The 26519-nt window shown below is 44.8% G+C and overlaps 1 protein-coding gene across 1 annotated transcript in view; it reads left to right on the top strand.

Moving 5' to 3' along the window:
* The window catches only part of USP14 (ubiquitin specific peptidase 14), a 38500-nt gene extending 13247 nt beyond the window's left edge, over positions 1 to 25253 (top strand). The window contains exons 5-16 of the mRNA XM_073679134.1: positions 1965 to 2068; positions 2644 to 2702; positions 2923 to 3053; positions 4076 to 4156; positions 5388 to 5467; positions 13224 to 13338; positions 13810 to 13875; positions 18307 to 18399; positions 18666 to 18794; positions 22050 to 22104; positions 22807 to 22914; positions 24561 to 25253. Coding sequence (XP_073535235.1) covers positions 1965 to 2068; positions 2644 to 2702; positions 2923 to 3053; positions 4076 to 4156; positions 5388 to 5467; positions 13224 to 13338; positions 13810 to 13875; positions 18307 to 18399; positions 18666 to 18794; positions 22050 to 22104; positions 22807 to 22914; positions 24561 to 24712 — 1173 coding nt within the window. The 3' untranslated portion in view covers positions 24713 to 25253. The remainder of the gene's footprint in view (positions 1 to 1964; positions 2069 to 2643; positions 2703 to 2922; positions 3054 to 4075; positions 4157 to 5387; positions 5468 to 13223; positions 13339 to 13809; positions 13876 to 18306; positions 18400 to 18665; positions 18795 to 22049; positions 22105 to 22806; positions 22915 to 24560) is intronic.
* Positions 25254 to 26519: the final 1266 nt, after the last annotated feature.

Here is a 26519-nt window from a genome sequence, read left to right as displayed (position 1 = left end):
TATATATATATATATATATATACAGGCCTTGGATGACCTACAGAATCAGTGATTTATATATATATTATATTCATATATACATACATGTCTGAAAGTGTTGGCACCCTTGAAATTGTTCCAGAAAATGAAGTATTTCTTCTGGAAAATTATTGCAATTACACATGTTTATTTCCTTTTGTGTGTATTGGAACAACATAAAAAAGACAGAGGGGAAAAAAAGCAAATTGGACATAATTTCACACAAAAGCCCAAAAATGGACAAAATTGTTGCCACCTTTCCAAAATTGTGGGGAAAAAACTTTTGTTTCAAGCATGCAATGCTCGTTCAAACTCACCTGTGACAAGTAACAGGTGTGGGCAATATGAAAATCGCATCTGAAACCAGATGAAAAGGGGAGAAGTTGACTCAATCTTTGTGTTGTCTTTGTGTGCCACACAAGGCATAGAGAACAGAAAGAGTAGAAGAGAACTGTCTGAGGACTTAAGAACTAAAATTGTTGACCAATACCAACAATCGTGAGGTTACAAGTCCATCTCTAGAGATATTGATGTTCCTTTGTCCACAGTGCGCAACATAATCAAGAAGTTTACAGCCTATGGCATTGTAGCTAGTCTCTCTGGATGTAAACGGCAGAGAAAAATTGATGAAAGGTTGCAATGCAGGATAGTCTGGATGGTGGATAAGCAGCCCCAATCAAGTTCCAAAGAAATTCAAGCTGTCTTGCAGGCTCAGGGTGCATCACTGTCGGCGCAAACTATCTGTCGACATTTGAATGAAATTAAACGCTATGGCAGGAGACCCAGGAGGACCCCAGTGCTCAGAGACACAAAAAAGCTAGACTGCAGTTTGCCAAAATCCTTCTGGGAACGAATCTTGTGGACAGATGAGACCAAGATAGAGCTGTTTGGTAAAGCACATCATTCTACCGTTTACCGAAAACGGAATGAGGCCTACCAAAAAAAAGAACACAGTACCTACAGTCAAATATGGTGGAGGTTCAAAGTTGTTTTGTTTTTCTTTGCTGCCTCTGGCACGGGGTGCCTTGACTGTGTGCAAGGCATCATGAAATCTGAAGATTACCAAAGGATTTTGTGGCCGCAATATAGTGCCCAGTGTCAGAAAGCTGGGTTTGCATCCTAGGTCATGGGTCTTCCAGCAGGACAATGACCCCAAAAATACTTCAAGAAAAACCCATAAATGGATAGAAACAAAGCACTGGAGCATTCTGAAGTGGCCAGCAATGAGTCCAGATGTAAATCCCATTGAACACCTGTGGAGAGATCTTAAAATTGCTGTTGGGAGAAGGTGCCTTCAGATATAAGAGACCTGGAGCGGCTTGCAAAATTCCAGTTGAGAGGTGTAAGAAGCTTGTTGATTGTTATTGGAAGCCATTGATTGCAGTTATTTGTTCCAACGAGTGTGCAACCAAGTATTAAGTTGAGGGTACCAACAATTTTGTCAAGTCCATTTTTAGGGTTTTGTATGAAATTATGTCCCAATTGTCTGTTATTTTTTTTTCTTTGTTCTAGTGTGGTGTTCCAATACACACAAAGGAAATAAACATATGTATAACAAAACATGTGTAATTGCAATAATTTTCTGGAACAACTTCAAGGGTGTCAACACTTTCAGCCGTGTGTGTATGTGTTTATATATAATTAGGAAAATTGGTGCTGCATAGTTAATTTAATAAGTTGATGGAGCCCATTTTAATTCATTGGGTTCATTAGATTCGCTGGGCTCCATTGGTCTCAGTCTGATCGGCAGAGCTGTGTGGCTTATTTTATAATGCTAATATGGACATAGCCTTAAATAAAGATACGTTTCTCCATGATCGTATTTAAAACCCTGCATGTATATGATCTACGGAACAATGTAACTTTCAGTGTTTGCCTTGAAACACACATGCCGCCTTTTTCCACAAGGTCTGTAACTCCCATTTCATGTCTTCTGTGTCTTACAGATGGAGTTGCCTTGTGGGTTAACTAACCTCGGAAACACGTGTTACATGAATGCCACAGTTCAGTGTATCCGCTCGGTGCCAGAACTAAAAGAGTCTCTTAAGCGGTATGATTGTGGAATTAGTGAGGTCTTGTCTCTGCTGTCCTACAGGCCTTTGGCTACGAATACTAGCCTCTTGTGTCAAATGAATCATTTGGGATTTTGGGCTATTTGAGCTGCTGATCAAAAGCACACTGTGGCAAATTTAAAATTTTGCAACTTTTTAGAAGTGTTTTAATATGGGGGTTCTTCTTAGATGCTAATAAGTTGTTAAAGACTTGGTCGATTCATTAAGACTGGCCTAGCTCGGCAGTATTAATGAAGTGCTCGCTTGAGTACCCTGACTTGATTCATTAAGCGACATTTGATACTCGCCGTGTGCCGTCGGCAGAAATGTACACCTGCTAGGGGCAGGCATACATTTCGAGAGTAAGTTATGCCACTTTAGTGGCGTAACTTATGATGAATTTAACAGGCGGGGGTCCAGGTGTAGTGGACTGTGCCGGGGGGGTACTCGAATGTACAATTCTATAAAACAAAGTAATGATAATATAGGTGTCATAACATGGTGTGTGTGGGGGTGTATTACCCACAAGGTGTTGGTGGAAGGTTTGTAATGCTTGTGTGTTCATTTATTCCAGCTATACAGGTGCCTTGAGAGCTTCTGGAGAAATGGCCTCAGCTCAGTATATTACTGCAGGTTGGTGTCTTGCCTCCTCAGAGTATACATATTATGTGCACAGAGTAGTGCAGAAACTTCAATTGCACAAAGTTAAGGATCGATTTAAACTTTTTGATGCCATTAGTTGCATTAAACTAGAACTTGTGACTGTAGCTGTGTAAAACCTCTGTTCCATAGTTTCTTATTCTTTCATGACTCGGTACATCAAATGTGTGACTCCTCCATCTTTCCTATTTAGCCCTTCGTGATTTATATGAATCAATGGATAAGACCTCTTCCAATATTCCGCCAATCATCCTTCTCCAGTTCTTACACATGGCCTTTCCACGGTTTGCAGAAAAAGGTGAACAAGGACAGTATATACAACAGGTAATTTTGCCAAACATGTCCTTTGTAATGCTAATGCTGGTGCTACATGGTGACTTTGGCCACGACACTTGTCTCGCTACCAAAGTTCAATAAGTGTCGCTTCTATATCCTGCAACTTTGTCAAGCAAGTCAAAAGAAGTCCAACCGTGTCGGATTTTTTGCGCTGTGCTTGTCATAGGTCATAGTACCCCCGTGATTGCAATGCGAGTCAATTCGCTTGTATTGTACTGCTATGTAGCCTAGCAAACTTTAATCATGTGACAAGTGTTGCAGCCAAAGTTTTCGTTGTTACTCCGGCCTTCATGTACCTTCCTAGTCCCCCAAAATGTGGCTTTCTAGTTATGTTCCCCTTTTCATATGGTCTTGTGTATGCTTAGATGGTTTGCTTTATGAAGGTTGCCCATCTGCACACCTCATGGGACCCACCTCTGTTCCTCAGTTCAGTGTGGCTCAGTAAAGGTGACCATGCACATTACATTAAATTCATTTTAACCTGCCAGTTTTAGTAGGAGTGGACAGTCTAATGTACATTGGACCTCCCAACTCTTCCTTGGTAACATTGAGGGGAAAGTAGGATCTGCCACTTTGAATTTCAATGTCCAATTTTGTTCTTGAGTATTAGCCACTGCCACAAGGTTAGTGGTACTGGGAATGCATTCATGCTTGCTCTAACCAGGCATGCGTGTGTATAACAGGGGTCAGGGGGGTTGCTTTTGGCCAAATGAGCAGTTGGCTGACTGTTCTTGAATGTGTATGGGCAGTTTCTGAACAGCGCCTGGCACACCCAAGCCATCATTCATTACTCAGATGAATGCAGTGACCACTCTGGGGAGTGTGTAGGGTCTGATACCTCTGGAAATGTCAGCTGTTTGAGGGTGCAAGATGGTGGACCACAGCAGATCATTAAGTAACCGTGTGGCATATGTACCATGAAATGTGCCTCTGCTGCTTTAGTTTAAATACCCATCTGGTCTGTTTTGGTTGGTTATAGAACCTGTATATTTTATGTTTTTGTTTTTCAGGATGCCAATGAATGCTGGGTAGAAGTAATGCGGGTTCTGCAGCAGAAGTTAAAACCCATAGAAGGAGACACAGACATGGAGGTAAATGCTCAGTAGGTGGCTTTCATTACTGCCCTCACTATCTGTCCTTCCTTTTAGTCCTAATTTAATAGCTTTGTACCTCTACCAGAAAGTGTATATCTTGAAGCTAAGAAGGAGTTCACTAGTCCCTAGATGTGTACGCCTCACTATGGTTTTTATTGTAGGACGTTGGGATGTATTAAGAACATGCCCTGGTCCATTTCTTGCTAGACATGGTGCTGGAAATAAATGTCTACATGGCCAAGTTCATACGACTGTATTTTCAGTCTGAGTGCTGCTTGTGAGAAAAAACAAAAAAATGGACCACTCAGACCAATGTTATTCAATACAGTGCAGATGACAGTGTCCCGTCCCCCCCCACCCCACCCCCCCACCCTTTTTCCCTTGTTATTCACTCATGTAACATTTATTACTTCATGTTCTAGAATATTGTGACTTTGGCTATGTGCCCACGTTGCATTTATGAAGCAGAAAATTTCTGCTTCATTTCTGCAAGTCCTCTCCCGGAAAAACGCATGCGGAATTGCCTTGCGTTTTTTATGCATTGGACAAAGGCAATTCTGCTTGCGGAAACGCAAAATTAAATGACATGCTGCGGATTTTTGAACGCAGCATAAACGCTGCGGAAAAATCCGCAGCATGTGCATAGAACTTGCGGAATCCCATTGGGGATCATGGGGTGCGGGTTACCAAGCGTTTTACAAGCGTTTCCGCTGCGGAAATTCCGCATCAAAAACGCTTGAAAAACGCTACGTGGGCACACAGCCTTAATCTGTATGTAATTAATGCCAGGTTAATGATGGTGTTTTTGGAATGTGATGTTCACATCACTACATGTGGTTTTGACTTGTGCTGGACAAGTTATTTTATTTGACTCGCTATTATAGCGCCACCATATTCGACAACACTTTACAGACATCCTCACTCTCCCCATTGGGGCTCACAGTCCAGATTCCATATCACTATGTCTTTGGAGCGTGGGAGGAAACTGGAGGAAACCCACACAAACACGGGGAGAACATACAAACTCCTTGTAGATGTTGTCCTTGGTGGGATCTGGACCTGCTGAAAGGTGGCAGTGCTCTTTATCTTGCACCTTTTTGACCTTTTTAATAAAAACAAAATCATCTGTGCAGGGAAATTATTCTGTAAGGTAGCACATATTTCTATGTCCATTTACTATGTCTTGGGAAAATAGTAGGTTAACTAGCCCTTTATCTTGTCTCTTTAGACGGAGTCTGCAGGCGCTGCCGCTGCACCAAAGAAGAAGAGTTTTATTGACCAGTTTTTTGGCATTGAGTCGGAGTTGACGTATCCTTTTATAGCAAAAATGAAAGGAAATGGGACGCTGGAAAACATACTGTTGGGACAGAGGCTCACATCAGGTGCATGAGAACTTCTTTTAACGCAAATATGATCTAATTCATAAGGCATATACAAATCTAGATCAGAACTTTATGCAAACGTATAAAAGTTCCAGCCATAAAATAAGCTATCAGATGAAAACATTAATGTAATGCCTCTCTTTTAATCCTTTCAGTTGCAACCGATCAAGTCAGACTATCCAATAAACCTCCTGCCTCCTCAGTTTATTAGCTGTGATATCCGAAATAATGGCAACCTCCTCTAACACTTCCCAATGCAATTCATTAATATTGTCGGTATTCAAAAAAACTGTCTAGCAATTGATGTGCCTACATTTTTCTGTTAATTTTCTGATGCAATCCTTTGGCCACTGCTCACATCCTGCAGTTTATAAGATCGATCAGTAGATTTATGTTTATTCAAACAAATTTTAACAGCTATAAACATCTGTCTTACATAACCTCGTCCACACCAGCATATTAAGAATCTGCAATTTTTCATATCTCATTTAAAAAAAAAAAATTAAAATAAACCCTTTTAGCTGCAATTTTTTTTTATTGGGTAATATATTATATCCTTAACTACAGAATTGCAATTTCTAAAACAAACTGGAAAGACAAAAGTGCAAATAGGGTCTTATCTGATAACCAAGTAGTGTAAAATGGTAAAGGTATTTCTTTATCGCTTCATTAGGGGACACAGGACCATGGGTGTATGCTGTTGTCGCTAGGAGGTTGACACTAGGCAAAAAAAAAAATAGCTCCTCTTCCGCAGTATACACCCGCCTACAGGCACCAAGCTCACCAGTTTAAGCTTAGTGTCTGTAGGAGGTAGACTGGATCCTAACAGATCTAACCCAGTTGTGTTTTATTAATACTTGTTTTTTATTTTTCAGATACAGCTCTTCAGGGTTAACAGGTAAAACTGTGTCCCCTGTTAACCCATTTCACAAGCGACCGAGAGAGCAGTGTGGCAACCCCCGCATCGCCCACTCTCGGACCCGCTGGGCAAGACCTATTCCCTGTCACCTCACGGTGTCTCGGTGATTCCTGGTGGCCAGTACTTGCCTATTCCCCACCCCAGCCCCTTCCTCGGAGCGGCCTGAGAGGGAGACTCTGGTCCTTGCGGTGACCTTCCCCCAGATTCTGGGGTCGACACCGTCTCACTGTCCAGTACGGTCAGTGCAGGAAGGAGGAAGAGCCAGGATCCCGCCCCCTATCCATGGAGGACCTCCTGTGACCATCCTCAGAAGGGGAGAAAAAGAAGAGGTATCGAGACTCTAAAAAAGGACAGAAAGGTACATCTCCTGCTGCCTCACAACCGCAGGTCCCAGGCCCCCAGTGCTGCCTGCCATGCCCCCACCTCCACCCCCCCCCTCATCAAACATGGCGCTTACTTCAGCAGCGCTTCCCGGCCCACGCTCTCTCTCCTCGAAAATTCAGCGTCCCTCATTCCCCATTCTTCCCCATTAGGTGCGGCAAAACTGCCCGCGTTTTCTCTGTCGGGGGGCGTCTGGTGGGCCGTTCCTCTTACCGGCGGGTATACGCCCCCTCCAGCAATCGACCAATCAGGGCCGATGAGCATTGTGATGCTTACGCCACGCCTACAAGCCCTCCCGCGGACCTATCAGTGGCTGGGTCCTTTAAGGCCGCCCCCTTTCCTTCCACCTATCAGAGCCTCGGCACCTCTCATCATCAGGGCAGCGCGCTCTGCTCCTGCCCCGCCCCTCTACGCCGATGCCATCACTCTGCCTGGCTGCTTCATCACTGCCGCTCTGCTCCTGACTCCGGCGGCACCACTCTGCCTGGCAATAGCCCACTCCGGCTTCAGCTCCGGAGTTCCGAAGGGGGACACAGGACCGTGGTTACTTCAGGATCGGGTAGGCTCTGCCCTGGCACTGACCCACACCTTTTCCTGCCTACAGGCTCCTTCCTCTGCAGTATCCCTGGTCAGGCACATATGCCCAAACCCAGGGAGCTCTCTGTCCTTTCCTCTCAAATAGTCACATACTACGCCTGTGCTCTTTGCGGTATTAAGTGGCCTGCGGGTCTCACAACAGCTTTCTGCTCGACCTGCAAACCGCCCACCATGCTGGCACCCCAAGATCCCCCCCCCCCCCTCGCCACCCTGGACGAAGGAACTCCCTCTCCTCCGGAGTAGGCTGTTGCTATGTCCCAGTCTGTCTCTGACCTCACCAAGGTATCTCAATCTCTGGTGCAGGTCCTACAACGCTTGCCTTTGTTGTCCACGGCCACCAGTGCGCCGAACGTTCCCACGGACGGTTCGCAGGCACCCCTGCCTCCTCTTCCTCCCAAGGGCAGACTGAGAGCACGTTCTCAGAAACGGACTCACACAAGCTCATCCTCCAGCTCTCCAGACTCCAAGATGCTTCCTGCATCTCGCACCTCTTCCCCGGAGGTCGCCCTGGGATCTAACTGGGCATCAGATTCAGACTCTGGTTCCGACACGACCAATATTCCAAGATCCAGGACATGATTGACAGCCTTATATCGGCTGTCAATCAGACTGTGCATGTTAAATAGGATGAGAGCCCTTCTCAGGACTACTCAGTTTCCTTCAAGAGAATTAAGCGCCCGGCACGCACTTTTTCTAACCATACAGAATTTGACGGTGTCATTCAGAAAAGCGCTTTACAGGAAAGAAACAGACATGCTATACCCGTTTCACCATTACCTTGTCAGCAAATGGACGGAGTCCCCATCAGTGGATTCTCTCGTCTCTCGGCCAAAACCGTGCTGTCTCTTCCAGACTGTTCCTCCCTTAAGGACACTACGGATAGACAGGTTGAGGCCTTGGCTAAGTCGGCCTTCGAGGCTGCTGGCGCCTCCCTTCGTCCTTCCTTTGCCTCAACTTAGGTATCAACAGCAGTGTCCGCATGGGCCAAACAGCTTAGGCAGGGCATCTTCCCCGGACGATCTGGCTGACCTAGCGGATCAGATCGCCCACGCAGGGAAATATCTGCACACTGCGTCCCTCGACCGCTGCCTGCTCAGCCCGTGTCTCTAGCAATCTTATTGCCTTACGTAGAATTCTTTGGCTGAAGGCTTGGAGCGCCGACCCGGCTTCCAAAAAATCTCTAACAAATCTTCCTTTTCAAGGCTCCAGGCTGTTTGGGTCTAAGTTAGACCAAATCATTTCTGATGCCACTGGGGGCAAGAGCACCTCCCTTCCCCATCCCAGACCTAAACATGCCTTTCCTAGGAGACGTTCCGGTCCTTTCGTCAGTTCGCTCAACCGGGCCCCTCCTCTCAACAGGACTGTACGCCAGCACAGCGAGAGAGACGTAAGCCTTCCTTTAGGCCCACTCCCAACTCGTGCGAAAAGGGTCGCTCCTCCAAGTCCTCTGGATCCCGATTACGATTCAACAGATTTTCCTCAGCATGACGGGTCACTCCCACCTGGGACTTCTCCCAGGGTGGGTGGCCGTCTGCTTCTGTTCCGAGACTCTTGGGTCTCGGCAATAGAAGACGCCTGGGTCCAGGAGATTGTGACCTCTGGCTACAAAATCGAATTCAACACCAGGCCAGGAACACGGTTTCTCAGGTCCCGCCCCCTACAACCATCTCTGCTTCCCGGCTTCCTTCAGGCCATTGCCTCCCTTCTGCTCTCAGGAGTCATAGTTCCCGTCACCTTTCAGGAAAGGTTTTTCGGTTTTTACTCCAATCTTTTCGTTGTTCCAAAAAAGGACGTCTCAGTACGTCCGATCCTGGATCTCAAACAGCTAAACCAACAAGTATGCACCCAACACTTCAGAATGGAGTCCGCCAGGTCGGTAATCGCCTTGATGGAAGCCGAGGAATATCTTTGTTCAGTGGACATTCAGGACGTGTATCTTCACATCCCAATCTGCGCATCACATCAGAAGTTCTTCGCTTTTCCTTCCAGAACGCACATTACCAGTTCACTTCCCTCCCCTTCGGTCTCGCCTCCTCCCTGAGGGCTTTCACGAAGGTAATGGCGACGGTCATGGCCATTCTACGAGCCAGGGGGACTGTAATTATCCCCTACCTCAACGACCTGTTAATCAAATGCCCCACCTTCAGGGACTGTCTCCACAGCCTCCAGATCACCTTGAACACACTCTCTCTCTCGGTTAGGCTGGCTGATCAACACAGACAAATCCTCCCTGGTCCCATCTCAACGTGTAACCTTTCTAAGGATGCAGTTTGACACGACCCCTGCCCTGGTCCTTCTTCCAAGGGAAAAGATAAACTCTCTCCGTCGGGGGATCCACCTTCTCTCCGACCCAAGTCCACACTCCCATCGCTTATGCATGAGTGTCCTGGGAAAAATGGTGGCAGCTGTGGAAGCGGTACCGTTTTCCCAGTTCCATACCCGGCCTCTTCAACTGGCCCTTCTGTCGGCTTGGGACAAGAACCCGTCATCTCTAGATCGATGCATCAGGTTACCTCTTCAAGTGAGAAGGTCACTAACCTGGTGGACCCACCCCTCTTCCTTCAGACCCGGTAGGTCATTCCCACCGCTTCGCTGGCAGGTGGTCACGACAGATGCTAGCCTCATCGGTTGCCAGTCTTCCTTCACCACACGGTGCAGGGTCGGTGGAGTCCCCACGAAGTCTCCCTACCGATCATCTTGGAGATGAGGGCAATTTACCTGGCGTTGCGTCACTGGCAGGAGATTCTAGCAGGGTTCCCAGTCAGCATACAATCGGACAATGCCACGGCCGTGGCATACATAAACCATCAAGGAAGAACGCGCAGCAAGCCCGTCTCGAAAGAGGTGGCAAGAGTGCTAGTTTGGGCCGAGAAGACCGTTCCGGCAATTTCAGCAGTCCACATTCCGGGGGTCGACAATCGGGCGGCCGACTTCCTCAGTCGGCAAGGCCTTGCCTCAGGAAAATGGTCTCTCCATCCCGAGGTGTTTCATCAGATTTGCTTATGGTGGGGCACGCCGGACGTCGACCTCATGGCGTCTCGGTTAAACCACAAGGTCCCATCCTTTGTAGCTCGGTTCCGCGATCCGCTAGCGATCGCTCAAGACGCGCTAGTCATATCATGGTCTCAATTCCAGCTGCCCTATCTCTTTCCCCCTCTACCTTTTGATCCCTTGAGTCGTCAAAAAGATCAAGACAAAAGGAGTACCGGTAATTCTAGTAGCTCCGGATTGGCCCAGACGCGTCTGGTACGCAGATCTAGTAAACCTGCTCGTCGACTCCCCCCTGGAGTCTACCAGACCTTCTGGATCTCCTCTCTCAAGGACCTAGTCTTCATCAGAATTCTCGTTCTCTGAATTTAATGGCATGGCCGTTGAAGGCGGGTTTTGCTGACAATATCATTCAGACCCTAATTAATGCCAGAAAACCCGCTACCTTGCGCATATACCACAGAACCTGGAAAGCCTTTTTTCGTCACTGCGAGCAAGATCTGCTAGCTCCATGTCCTTTTCGTTACCGGTCATTTTGGCCTTTCTTCAGTCTGGCCTGGAGGCGGGACTCTCTCTAAGCACTCTCAAAGGCCAAGTTTTGGCCTTGTCCATTCTATTCCAACGTAACTTGGCTGGCCGTCCTCAGGTCAAGACGTTTCTACAAGGGGTGGCTCACCTGGCGCCGCCTTGTCGCCCTCCAGTGGACCCATGGGACTTTAATATGGTCCTAAGCGTTCTCCAACAGCCCCCGTTTGAACCCGTTCAGGACATCTCAGCCCCTCTCCTCTCCTGGAAGGTGGCTTTTTTGGTGGCTGTTACCTCAGTTAGGAGGGTTGCAGAGCTCGCAGCGCTCTCATGTCAGTCGCCCTTTCTGGTCTTCCATCAAGACAAGGTAGTGCTCAGGCCGGTGCCTGCCTTTTTTGCCGAAAGTGGTCTCCTCTTTCCACATCAATGAGGACATTGTTTTGCCTTCTTTCTGCCCAGCTCCAGTGCATCCATGGGAGAAATCCCTGCATAAACTGGATCTGGTCAGAGCACTACGTGTGTACCTTTCTAGAACGGCCTCCTTTCGGTGTTCGGATGCCCTGTTTGTCATCCCTGAGGGGCGTTGCAAGGGTCTTCCTGCTTCCAAGTCAACCATCGCCCGTTGGATACATTCGACCATTTTGGAGGCATATCTCATCTCAGACAAACCTACCCCTCCGGGAGTAAGGGCTCCCTCCACCCGGGCGGTAGGGGCCTCTTGGGTGGTTCGCCATCAGGATTCGGCTTCTCAAATCTGTAAGGCCACAACGTGGTCTTCACTCCACACCTTTTGAAGATTTTACAAGGTCCACACTTATTCATCGGCTGATGCCAGTCTTGGACGGAAGGTCCTGCAGGCGGCGGTTGCCCGCAGTCTGACCTAGTCTGTGACTATCTTGTATTCTCCTATCCAAGGGACTGCTTTAGGATGTCCCATGGTCCTGTGTCCCCCAATGAAGCGATAAAGAAAGAGGGGTTTTTGGTACTCAACGTAAAATCTTTCTTGGAGCCTTCATTGGGGGACACAGCATCCTCCCTGATTTTGGGCATATGTCCAGTTGGCCCTGTTGGGCATCTCATTTAGTTTTCACAGTTATGCCCCGTTGGGCATTGCATAGTTGGTTATTTTATGTTTCTCCTACTGCTTTAGCCACTAACTGGTGAGCTTGGTGCCTGTAGGCGGGTACTTACTGCGGAGGAGGACCTATTTCTATTTTGCCTAGTGTCAACCTCCTAGCGACAGCAGCATACACCCATGGTCCTGTGTCCCCCCAATGAAGGCTCCAAGAAAGAGATTTTACGGTGAGTACCAAAAATCCCTCTTCTCACCTGATAGGAGTTGTGACTGTCACAACCCTATAGAGGCATATAAAGGCTGCTGCAGGACCACCAAGGAGATATGTTGCAGTAAATGTGGAACACACACGAAGGTGAAGCATGTGTGATCGTATATTTGAACCATTGGGCAGCCGGATTTTGAACTATCGTATTCCACATTTACTGCAGAAGTGCAATGCTGGCAAACTGAGGCAAAGCAAATATGCCTCTTTTTTTTTTTTTTTTTGGTTGATAACCATGTTTGACCTTCCCTTCCAAACAGAACATCAAGTTTCCCTAATATTTGCATATCATCCATTTAATAAGCCTAGAATGTCTGTTATACTTTGTGTCAAAGACCCATTTATCCCTTTTAAATTTCCTTTTTCATAATATGGTCAAGGGCACACTACCGTAAAAATTGTCTCTTCCAGCTGCAGCTTCCTTTTTTGCGGACGCTCTCTGGACTTAAACGTTTTACACATCATCTGTTTCACTATCATATTGCACTTTACTAGATGAAATTCTCCTGATTCTCATAAACTGACTACGAGAGAGGCCTTTAAAAACAAGGGACATGATGGCTATTATAACGTAAAACATTATTATGCGTCGGTTACGAAACAGATGATATTCCGATTTATCAAATTTCACAAGACTTTCATCCAAATAGCTGCGCTGATGACTGCTGTATTCATCTGAAAATTCGGTTGTCTCCCAGTAAGACACAGGACTGTCCGATGAATACTACGATATTGTGAGTAGTCTGTATATGAATTTCATTGAAGATTGCCTTATACACCTGACGTTTATATTGATTGGTCTCACTGGGTTTGTGTGATGACGCTGGGTGCTGGCGTGGTCATTATCAATATCATGTGGTTTATGAACTACTGAGGAGTCATGGACATCATTCCCACCAGCCTTGTGTTTATTTACTTAATGATACACTAAGCATGAAATGTACTGAATCTGAGGAAGAAGAAGTAACCAAAAGCTATGAAAATCAACTCCAGCTCAACTGCTACATCAACCAAGAAGTGAAATATCTCATCACAGGCCTCAAACAGGTGAGAGCAGCTCCTTGTGTCTTGCACTGGCTATATCAGTGATCGCACAAAGGCAATTACTTAGGCTATGAATAAATATTAGCTTGCCCTAAGGGAAGGAGAGTGGACAACAAGTGACAGCTGCAGCAAATCATTGGCTAGACTTGTTTCAGCGTTCACGATCCCGATCTAGAAATGGTCTCCTCCAAATCCGACAATGCTTCTGGCTCATATGGATTTTTTTTTTTTGAAGACCACTATGGGCTGTTTTTGAAATGATTGAAAGGTAGGGGGCAACCCTTCTAAGTCAATTGGTAACTCTCATGTAGTGAGTGCCACCAAATGAATTAACCAAGTCTCTAAATGACTCCTGTGGCCTGTGTGACGTGCCAGTAGAGGATAGTCGTGGCTCATTTTTCTTGTAATGGATTATTTTGTAATTGTTGTTTCTATTTGCTGTGTCGCTTTTGAAGTCTATTTTATTCTTTTCAGCGCCTTCAAGACGTAATCACCAAACTGTCACCTTCATTACAAAGAGATGCTTCATATAACAAAACTGTAAGTATAGACATTACTGCTTTTATCACTTTGTAAAAATTACTATAGTACTTAAGTTCATGAGGATGGAAATTTTTTTTTTTTTAATTAAAGGGGTATTCCCATCTCAAAGATCCTATCCCAGTATGTAGTAGGTGTTATAATAATAATGTTAGCAAATACCTCCTGTAGAATTGTTGTATAGTTTTTCTGATTCACTTTTTCCTCATGTGCAGTCATTGCAGGACCTTATGTATCCATGGATACGACCACTAGCAACTAGGTGTCACTTTATCAGTGGTCGTAACCATGGATACATAAGGTCCTGCAATGCCTGCGCATGAGGAAAGACCTAACAAATCAGAAAAACTATACTACATTTCTATTTGGAGGTATTTGCTAATCTTATTACACCTACATATTGGGATAGGATCTTGGAGATGGGGAATACTCCTTTTTAAAGGTAACTTAAGTTTCAGTCTGCAGTTTTCATTGATTCTTATGCCTCCTGATATCCATTTTGCAAATTGATCCAGGTCTTAGATTTTTTTTTTTTCTTGCGGGAGTGTCTCTGTCTGTAATACATGCTGGAGGTCTATGTCTATATCCACGGTTCTGCTGTCTGTACCGGCTTTCATGTATCTGCATGAACTGCGCTTATTTCCTCTCTTCTATAGCCAGTTTCCTTTGCTTTCTATATGACTTTACATATTTTCCTCTATCTCCTTTGCATATCTTGGAGGTTCCAACTCCCAGTTTTTTATTTATTTTTTTTTAATATATTTTTTTTTTTTGCTGAAAGTTGCATAACTTTACGTTTAGGATGCAAAGAAATTGATTATTGCAGGGTGTGATTTAACTTCATGGGTGGACACTGACAGATGGGGGTGGGAGGGGAGTCCAAATACTAATTCTGCATAAGAACAAAATACTGTCAGGCTTCACCCTTGTAAAAACACACACATATACGCCACAGCCCCACTATCAGTATTTGGTCAGTATTCGGTCAGTATTTTTTCTCAGGAGTGGGAGCCAAAACCAGGTGAGGAACAATCAGAGAAAAGGTATAATAGAAACAAGTCACCAATTCTGCATTTATCACCCACTCCTGGTTTTGGCTCCCACTCCTGAGAAAAAATACTGACCGACTACTGACAAAATACTGACAGTGGGGCCGTGGCCTTTTATGCATGTTCTTGTTAAGCAAAATATAATATGCACTTGCTGATATATCATATGCACGCATATGCATAGTACAAAAATCCACACATACCGTATTTTTCGGACTATAAGACGCACTTTTTTCCTTCAAAATTTTGGAGGAAAGTGGGGGGTGCGTCTTGTAGTCCGAATATGTCTGTCTGTCTGTCTGGCACAGGAGGCAGCAGGATGGTGGAGCACTGAATATTCATTCTTCTTAATAGCGTGCGCACAGTGTCATCTGCGGCGGCTTCTGCCGCTGCTCTGCAGCCACGCGTGCCCGCTATTAAGGAGGCTCAGAGAGGTCCTCACTTGCGTGTCACGGCGCAGGCTCCCTGTAGTGCCGGCGCTCTGAGTTAGTGCCCTACCGCACAATCTCCAGCAATCGCGGTCCTTCCTGCTGGCGCAGTCGCAACATGGAGCTCTGGATCCGGGGCTCCGGGACTCAGCCAGCAGCTCTGCCCAGCACTGCGCTTTCCGGTGATAACTGTGGGAAGGTGGGTGCTGGGAAACGTCTAGTGAGCTGGAAAAAGATGGGGAGGAGGCTGCAGGCTATTGGGGGTGGATGTAAAGAGGCTTGGCTGCAGCATACAAGGCCGGTGTGTGTCCTGTATGCTGCACACAGCTGATACCACATTGTGTGAATGGAGGCATAGCACATCGTATTAACCCTTTAATGTTTCATAATTCTCACCACCTGGCTGTGTATCTGCAGCCATCCTGCCATAGCTCAGTCCTGCTATTCTGTAGGTGGCATTCTCTGCATTGACCACAGCTAGAAGCCATTCACTGTGCTATGGTCATCAATAGTTTGTTTAGAAATGATCAGCCCCATTGTCAAACACCAGTGCCACTCTCACTGGGCAGCTGTATTGTGTATGGACTGCCTACTGATGTGTGAGTACACCGGTGTCAGTATGACGTCTACATTAGCATTTTGTGCACTACATGGCGCCAACATATACTGCTGCGCTCTACAGGTTTTATCACTGATGACTTCTCGTCCAATCCCCAATGGAGCTCACAATCTAATTTCCCTATCCCCCTAGAATGCAGACCAAAGTAAACGATGCGCATTGAGCGATCTACACTAGTTCACTCAGTGCTCATGGGCTGCTCAGAAGCGTGAATAAATCTACACAGGAAAATTTTTGCTGCACAAAAAAATATTTCACAGATCAATGAGCGTTTTTGCTTATTACATGGAAAAGTAATCGTGAAATGAGTATTAACGTATAAAGGGTGCCATGCATACAAGGATAAGGGATGAGGGGGAGCCATGCATACCAGGATGGGGGTGGGGGCCACATATACCAGGATGGGGGATTTTAGCACAGAATTGGGGACATTAACCCTGTAACAGTGTCGGCAGCAGACCCCCTCCACCTTAACAGTGCATCATGACCACATTTTTTGCTTAATATTTTTTTTTCTATTTTCCTCTTCTAAAACCTAGGTGTGTCTTATGGTCTGGTGCATCTTATAGTCCGAAAAATACGGTATATAAGATGTACACGTACAGATAACACGTGCATATACATGACATTTTTTTTGTGATGCACTTGTTCAGATGACCAGAGGAGTTTTTCGCCATTCATTCTTTTCTTCAGACAGTTAGGCAGAGGAAATCCTCTTGTACGTAACAGTGCACAAGCTCCTGTCTGCCATACGCTAGGTCCTGAGTTTGACAGGACAGACCACACTTATTTTTTTAGTAACTATTAATACTGAGCATAGAGAAATGCAGGCGGCTCTTCCCCCAATGTCCTTAGAGCAGGAGAATCCACATTGGGAGAAAAGTATGATCACAGCAGCATCTGAGATGCCCGCAGCGGTCAGTGAAGTTGGGTGTGCAGAGATTTACACTTACTCATGAGCTTGTGCAATAGTCAGATTCATAAAATGCTCATCTTAATATTCAGATTATACAGACAATTTATATTGTAAAATCTGGTGACAGATCCACTTTAATTGTCTACTATTGCTGAGGCTTAGAGGTTGTCCACTATTTTTACACTGACAGGTGATGAGCGAGCGTGCTCCTTTAACCCTTTAACCAAGCATGCTCTGGTGCTTACCGAGTATTTTCGGCATGCTCGTATATTATGTTCGAGTCCCTGCGTCTGCATGATTTACGGCTCTTAGACAGCCTCAACACTTGTGAGGATTCCCTAACAAACAGGCAATCTCTGCATGTGTTGAGGCTGTCGAACAGCCATAATCATGCAGACGCAGGGACTCGAACATAATATACGAGCACGCTGAAGATACTCGGTAAGCAGCCGAGCATGCTCGGTTAAAGGGGTAAACGAGCACGCTCGCTCATCACTATTGATGACCTATCCTTAAGATAGGTCATCAAAGTCTTATTGTCCGGGGCCTGACACCCGGCACCCTCTGCCGATTAGTGGTTATCGGCGACGGCGGCCAACATCCGGAAATACTCACTTGCAGAGCTGCTCCATCTTTTGGTAGTGGCTGGGATTTGGTACTGCATATCTGCCTCCTATTCAAATCAATAGGATGCGGATGTGTAGTACCCTATGCGGCCACTATCAGAAGACTGAGCAGCTCCGCAAGTGAGTATTTCCGGATGGCGGCCAGCGACACCGATAACAGCTGATCGGCGGGATTACCCGACCCCGGCCAATCAGATATTATGACCTATCCTAAGAATATGTCATCAGTGAAAAAGTAGTGGTCAACCTCTTTAAAGGGAACCTTTTCACATGAAAAAAAACTCTTAACCTGTAGATATGGGGTTAATCTACAGGTTAATATTCTGAACCTGCCTGGCGCCGGCGCTTAGAGCCCCGCTGCCGGAAGTAAGTAAACTTTATTCCCCTCCCCCCCTCCCCCCCCCCGGCGGCATTCAGTGACTGGGATAGTGTCGCGGCGGCTGTAACCCCATCCCCTGCACTGATTGACAGCAGTTCTGCATTAGGGCCAGCCATTAGTCCGTGCCGGGGGTGTTAAAGCTTCTGCTCTCTATACATAGAGCAGTGACTGAACCCCAACCAACGTCTTTCCCGTGACTGAATGCCGAACGCTACAGGTTCCCTTTTAAGAAATTTCATTCTTGGTTGGTTTTCAACAACTGCAGTAGAGCTGCATTTTAACATCTGAGACTTCTCATTGACAATCTTGAATATATTGGTACCTTTTGTAAGAATCTGTTATATCTTGGACTCTCTAATGCATTTTTACATTTTTATATTACTTAATTTTCACTTTTTTGTGGTCTCTTCACAGACGAGAATAAGCCGTTTACCTGCCTACCTGACAATTCAGATGATGCGGTTCTTTTATAAAGGAAAAGAGTCTGTAAATGCCAAAGTTCTTAAGGTACATTTTTATCTCTGTGATTTGTCAAGTGCAATGTGTCACAAAGACTGTAGTAATTACTTAGTGTCTATTGAAAAGCCATGCCTTCCAATTGATGCTCATTTAATTTGGATCTGGATACAAATCACAGCTCCTATATAAACTCAGCAAGAAAATACCAGTGTTAGAAACTGCTGTCTCTAGACTTTTTACAACCTACCAGGCAATCACCTAAAACCTTTTTTTTTTTTTATTATTATTATTATTATTATTATTATTCTACACAGGATGTTAAATTTCCTCTAATGTTGGATGTATTTGAGTTATGCACACCGGAGCTGCAGGAAAAGATGGTCCCTTATCGATCTAAGTTCAAGGATCTGGAAGATAAGAAAGTTTCAGGACAGCCACCTAAAGTAAGTAGATAATCCAATAATTCCAATGAGCGCAGTAGATTTAAGCCCCCGTCACACTAAGCGAGATCGCTAGCGAGATCGCTGCTGAGTCACAAGTTTTGTGACGCAACAGCGACACTTCGCAGCGACCAGGCCCCTGCTGTGAGATCGATGGTCGTGTCGGAATGGACTGGACATTTCTTTGATCGTTGAAGCCCCGCTGGGTAGCATGCATCGCTGTGTTTGACACCTTACCAACGACCTTGTTAACGACCCAGACACAGAAACACATAGGCGTGCATCGTTATACAGATCGTTACGGGTCGCCGCGTCGTTGGGAAGATCTGACTGTTTGACATTTCACCAGCGACCACATAGCGACGCAGCAACGATCCCTGACAGGTCGTATCGTTGTCGGGATCGCTGTAGCGTCGCTTAGTGTGACGGGGCCTTTACACAAATGCATGGCCAGATGTTTCCAATGAGACGGATCGTTTAGATGAGACTGACAAACTCATGGAAGTTAATCATTTTGACTTGTATTGTACAATTCCAGTGGATTTGGGTTCCTAGACCATGCAGAAGGTTAGTGGTAGATTTTCAGTGCACAATGTGGCCCAAAAATTCACAACTTAATTACAGTGAATATTGGTGGAATATGCCATCACGGTAAAGTACACTGGCTTTGCAATAGATGAAGACTGCTGCATGGACTAAATGCTACTAGTTTATATATTAGATTATATTATCACAGTTTTTTGATCCTCTATAGATGTCAATAGAACTTTCTATCGAAGTCTAAACGAGGCTCCAAGAAATCATCTTCACAGAATACCCCAAAAAACTAATGGAATATTCTAGACAAAAAATGACTACTTGGCTCCAAGTGATTTGCTGAGAAGCTCTGCAGGTATTGGCCGTTGTCCTATTATGACGAATAGAACAGAGGCCGAATACATGCAGCTCACACTCGAGAGCCATCAAATACCTGTAGATGTCACAGGCCCTGCTCAACTCCTGATGAAGAAGTGAGCGGAGCTAGATTACACATTTTAAATTCTTAGCTAATTTTCTGTTGATATTGTTGTAATGTCTTCTGGACTAGTCCGGCTAAACCTTAGGGCAGTGGTCCCCAACCTTTCTTGCCTTGAGAGCCACATTCAGCTCTGAGAGATGGTTGCGAGCCACATTTCAGCACCGCACCCCCACACAGTAGTAAAACTAAGCTCCCCACCCCTCTACCCCCAATTACCAGTGAAGTGACAGCCAAAGCTTCCGATACAGAGGCAGTATATGTACATCTCATTCGGTATTCTCGCATCAATCACTCCCACTACACTACTGCATCCAGCTAGAAGCGCCTCTCTAACTGGCAGCTTACCATATTTTTGTACCCTCCGCTGCCCCCATCCAGATCTGCTCTTCTGTGCGGGGCTGCTCACAAATCCCCATCTGCACCCCTGCTCCTCATAGCTGGTTGTTAGACCTGGTGCTAATGTTACAGTTGTGCTCAAGAGTTTACATACTCCGGAAGAATTTTTCCTTTTTTGGCCTTGTTTCAGAGAATATGAATGATAACAAAAAAAAACACTTTTTCTCCACTCATGGTTATTGGTTGGGTGAAGCCATTTATTGTCAAACTACTGTGTTTTCTCTTTTTAAATCTTAATGACAACCAAAAACATCCAAATGAACCTGATCAAAAGTTTACATACCATGGTGATTTAGGCCTGATAATGTGCACAGAATTTGACACAAATGGGTTTGAATGGCTACTAAAGGTAACATCCTCACCTGTGACCTGTTTGCTTGTAATCAGTGTGTGTGCATAAAAGCTGAGTGAGTTTCTGGGATCCAGACAAACTCTTGCATCTTTCATCCAGCCACTGACGTTTCTGGATTGTGAGTTATGGGGAAAGCAAAAGAATTGTCAATGGATCTATGGGAAAAGGTAGTTGAACTGTATAACACAGGAAAGGGATACAAAAAAAAATATCTAAGGAATTGATAATGCCAGTCAGCAGCGTTCAAACTGTGATTAACAAATGGAAAATCAGGGGCTCTGTAAAAACCAAACCACAGTCAGGTAGACCAACAGAAATTTCGGCAACAATTGCCAGGAAAATTGTTTGGGAAAAACCCACAAACAACATCAGCTGAAATTCAGGACTCTCTGAAAACTAGTGGTGTGGCTGCTTCAAGATGCACAATAAGGAGGCACTTAAAGAAAAATGGGCTGCATGGTCGATTCGCCAGAAGAAAGCCATTATTGTGCAAATGCCACAAAGTATCTCGCTTACAATACGCCAAACAGCACAGAGACAAGTCTCAAAACTTCTGGAACAAGGTAATTTGGAGTGATGAGACCAAAATTTAACTTTTTGGCCACAACCCTAAACGTTACATTTGGAGAGAGGTCAACAAGGCCTATGATGAAAGGAATACCATTCCTACTGTAAAGCACGGAGGTGGATCGCTGATGTTTTGGGGATGTTTGAGCTACAAAGGCGCAGGAAACTTGGTAAAAGTTGAAGGAAAGATGAATGCAGCACGTTATCAGCAAATACTGGAGGCAAATTTGCACTCATCAGCCCGGAAGCTGCGCATGGGACGTACTTGGACGATCCAAAACACAAGGCCAAGTTGACCCGTCATTGGCTACAGCAGAACAAAGTGAAGGTTCTGGAGTGGCCATCTCAGTCTCCTGACCTCAATATCATTGAGCCACTCTGGGGAGATCTTAAGCGTGCAGTTCATGCTAGACATCCCAGGAATTTACAGGAACTGGAGGCTTTTTGCCAAGAAGAATGAGCAGTTTTACCATCTGAGAAAATAAAGAACCTCATCCACAACTACCACAAAAGACTTCAAGCTGTCATTGATGTTAGATGGGGCAATACATGGGGTATGTGAACTTTTGATCAGGGTCATTTGGATGTTTTTGGTTGTCATTAAGATTTAAAAAGAGAAAACACAGTAGTTTAACAATAAATGGCTTCACCCAACCAATAACCATGAGTGGAGAAAAAGTTTTTTGTTATCATTCATATTCTCTGAAACAAGGCCAAGAAAGGAAAAATTCTGCCGGGGTATGTAAACTTTTGAGCACAACTGTATAAGCGGGTAGACAGCCGCCATCCACACATCAGGAGCCCTCGAGCCACAGGTTGGGGACCCCTGCCTTAGAGTATACAGTATTGTGACCATTAGTATTATGTGCTTACACATTAGTATGTAGCACTAATGCTGTTTATTTTTTCTCTGATTTAATGTTAGGTAAGCCAGGTTAAACAAAAAGAAGTTAAGTATGAACCATTTTCCTTTCCAGATGGTAAGTCCATAGTATTATAGATTTTTTATATATATATACACTCACATCTGGTTTCTGTAACCCTTTTTGTCACTATCCTAGTCTACATTTGTTGATGGTGCATGGTAGTTGAAAGATGTGGCAAATACTTTAAAGATGGCCATGCCTCATAATGAATTTGACACCTCTTATGCCAGCCCTCCCTTCATTAAGACTAGCATACCAAACGCCAATCTTAATCGGGTCCATAGCATGTTTCTGCTATACAATCAGCCTATGCCAAGCGCATTGTAGATCTGAAACATTGCGTACTGTCCGGAGTTAAAATAAACCTGCCTTGTTTCATTAGAGTAAAATAAGCATGCGCATATTCATTTTTCATGCATATTTCAGTTTGTATGGGGTCTGTTATTTTACAGTTTGTGGAGTTCTAAAGATGATGGATCCCATATGAATCAATGGGGCTCTTCTGCATACATTAGAAACAGAACTGCACAGGATGCTAATCCCATTTATCTGACCCATTTGTTGTAACCTGAAACTGAAAAGGGGTTTTCAACCCAAACGATTTGAGCAGGGAATTCAGGGAAGAGAAGCCACCTGAAATTGGGAAAGGGACATTTTCGCAAAACGCTGCAAATTTGCTTCTCTCTTCTAGTACTTGGTTTCTAAAAAAAACTATTTAACTCAATCTCAATCCATTTGTTACTGACTGTTTCACAGATATTGGTTCCAACAATTGTGGTTATTATGAGCTGCAGGCAGTTCTTACTCATCAAGGAAGATCAAGTTCTTCAGGACATTACGTCTCATGGGTCAGGAGGAAACACGGTAAATACAATCCAGTTTTGATATTAGACTCTTTTTTTTTTTTTTTTTTTTTTTTTTTTTTTAAATTGAGTTGCTGATTAATTTCATAATATTTTTTTAAGGATTGAAGCTTAATTTCCCTGCGTTGTTTAATTAGTCTATGATCAGGCAATTTTTTCCCCTTTTCTTGACCAGTCACGTTTTCTGGTTTTATCGTACCTACGCTTCTAACAGACCTTTAAAAAATCTTCTCATTCAAATAATTTTTTTTTGGCCATACATGGGGCATATTTTTTATGTATTTCTTTTTGTGCCTGTTTTTTTTGCGCTCATTGGAGCAAAATGTATAGAAAAATAAAAACATGTATTTTTCACTTTTTTTATCCTTTTACTTTTTTACAACTACAAAGAACTGCTAAAACATTTTAAATTGTGCACCTCTTACCATAAACCCCCCCCCCCCCAAAACTATTAGGTGGATCTACAAACAGCGACTCAGACTGACAGTGTCTATCTTTATTTTTATTTATTTATTTTTTAATTACTTTAAACTGTTTTTATGCATTTTTTCACTTATTTTGCACATTCTGCTCCCCATAAGGTCTTAAAAGACCTTTTGAGGGTCATTTTAACATATTACATTCTTTTTATAGCTTGTTTCCCCTGTAACTGGGAGCTAGTATTTTATCCCAAGTTACAGGGCAATTTCAGCCTTGTGTTTGCATAGCAGAGCTGACTGTGCCTCCTACAACCCAACAGCTCCTGCTCACTGATCCCAGTGGTCACATGATCACTCGGTCTGGAGAAGGAAGTGCTGTCAGTGATTCATAATCTGTATACGCATGTGCTGGTTCATCACTGTGTATACAAAGATCAAGAAGTTACACATGGATTATTACCAACATGGATTCTTACCATGTTTATCTTCTCTGTAGGGGAGTCTGGCTGTGTCTGACAACCAGCTCCCTGCCTCCACAGCTGCACTGATGTTTTAGAACGTCAGTGCAGAATAAAATGATGACTGCCCTGACTTTTAAAGTCTATGGACAGCCCAGAAGTAGTTTTTTCTCATTTATCTATCTTCCCACAGTCACTGCTAGGGCAATATCACTGAAAATGGGGGCTGTGTAAATCCATATGCAAAGATTTCCTCATAGTATTGGCTGCAAAAAAAACCCCCAAAAAACAAAACCTGAATTTTGTAACTTTTACACTTGCATGCAAATTGTTCTTATTTGGCCACAGATTTTACTGTTTGCATTGCACTCTGGAAAACCTGCAAGCAAATGATCAGACCGTGTTCCCACACTGTAACACGCAGCCATTACATAGTACATAGCAGGGGGCACATTTATAAGATTGTCAGCATAGGAACATTTATTTTACACAATCAGTTGTGAAACTTAATTTTTTATTCCAAGATCTATTAATTAAAATATACTTTGTGTGACAACCCCTTTAAATGTGTTCTTCATTGCTGTCCTATGGATTTCACTAGTCATTTAATCCTATGGTCTCTGCGCTATGATGGGAAGTATTGTGCATGGTAGGGCACATTTCTGCATGATTTTTCCTTGTAAGAAATACTAATGTAAGGAATGACTTGGTAGATGCCCTCTGTACAGAGCCGTCCTACCCATGCTCTCTCATCCTTTTCTCCCTTTTAGATGAATGGATTAAGTTTGATGACGATAAAGTGAGCATTGTATCTCCAGAAGACATACTGAGGTTGTCAGGAGGAGGAGACTGGCATATAGCATACGTTCTTCTATATGGACCCAGGAGAATCGAAGCTACTGAAGAAGAGGCCGAACAATAATGACATTTGTCAGTTTAGTCATTTTTTTTCTTTAGGTGTGAAATAAATGTTCTTCGATTTAGAATCACATGACCCAGATTTTTTTTTTATTCTCTTAGAGGAAGACGTGAATTGTATAGTTCAATTCACTTTGGTGCACAAACTGTGATGATCCTCATCGGAGAGCTGTAAAAGGCTAAAGCTACCTTTTTCCTATTGTCTTAACGTAATTTTAAAATTGGAATTCTAAAATGACTTAATGTCCAGCCACTGCCTGGTGGTGCTAAAACTATTTTTTTTATACGTTAATGAACAGACAATATTTATTGCACACCTACATCATTCATTGTTACTATTGCATGGTTTATACCACAGTACTTGCCGTCGCCTTATCTGACAGTTCTGCCAGGAGGGAGGAAGGATATGTGTTGCCTCATTGTAACAGTGCTGCTTCCCATAACTCAAGACCTGGCCACAATCATGTGCCCAGCTTCATCTGACTATCTGGTCCAGACCAATGTTGGCATCTTGGTGACTTCAGAATAAAATTGTGATCAATTTCTGTCTCTAGGTTATTATTTCTCCTGCTCAGCGAGAAAGTTAATGATTCACTCCATTTAATAATCAGGCTTAAAGGGGCATGAGAAATAAGTCAATGCTGGCACAACTTGTGCTAACAAAGCATTTCAAAAGGCATGTGCCAATTTAGTATTTGCTTTACAGTGTTTATGAAAAGAAACATCTTGATGTGATGTATGCCCGCATGGCAGCATTAAGTGCGCAATTTGAATAGTGAGTTGCAAAGAGTTAAGTTTTGGCACATATTCTGCCAGGCTGGTATAGTTTTATCCTAGTATTATAATACTAGCTATTGAACCCGTCCTACGCCTGGGTGGCGAGCATTTTTATTGGTATATGGTCTCCCATGCTGGTATGTGCTGCCCCCATCCTGTCCCCACCATCCAATCCCGGTATGCGTGGCTCCCCTCATCCCCATTTCCGGTATGCGTGGCTCGCCCCCTCATCCCCACTTCCGGTATGCGTGGCTCGCCCCCTCATCCCCGATCCCGGTATGCGTGGCTCATCCCCGATCCCGGTATGCGTGGCTCATCCCCGATCCCGGTATGCGTGGCTCATCCCCGATCCCGGTATGCGTGGCTCATCCCCGATCCCGGTATGCGTGGCTCATCCCCGATCCCGGTATGCGTGGCTCATCCCCGATCCCGGTATGCGTGGCTCATCCCCGATCCCGGTATGCGTGGCCTCCTCAACCCCCCCAATCCCGGTATGTGTGGCCTCCTCAACCCCCCCAATCCCGGTATGTGTGGCCTCCTCAACCCCCCCAATCCTGGTATGTGTGGCCTCCTCAATCCCCAAAATCACTGCTCACATAAAACAATAAACACTTATACTCACCTTCCTTCCTCACCTCTGCTCCAGCGCTGCGTCCTGTCTGCAGCAGCTCATGTCGGCATCTGAGCAGCGCACGCTCTCAGACACAGAGGTGAGCTGCTGCCACACATTCACTCCTCTCCACGCCGGGACTATGGGCGTGGAGAAGCATGAATATGCTTTCTCTTTAGCGGCGGCCACTGACAGCAGGAGCCGGGCCTCGGCGCTCCTCCGTGCCCGCTACTAAAGAGAATGAATATTCCCTCTTCTCCACGCCCATGGGAGTGGCCTCAGAGGGAATATTCATGTCCCTTTAGCAGCGGGCACACGAGGTAGTGTGCTCCGCTCCTCTGCCGCCGCCACCTCCTACTCACCTATCCTCCTCGTTCCCACGCTGCTTGGGGCCCTCACGGGCCCCCTCCGGCCTCAGGCCCAG

Source organism: Phyllobates terribilis, unplaced genomic scaffold (genome assembly GCF_046119375.1).
Source record: "Phyllobates terribilis strain yellow unplaced genomic scaffold, ASM4611937v1 Scaffold_4__5_contigs__length_816908805, whole genome shotgun sequence".
In the NCBI taxonomy this organism is placed as follows: Eukaryota; Metazoa; Chordata; class Amphibia; order Anura; family Dendrobatidae; genus Phyllobates; species Phyllobates terribilis.
The sequence above is the reverse complement of the archived record's forward strand: the minus strand, read 5'-3'. Positions and strand labels throughout refer to the sequence as shown.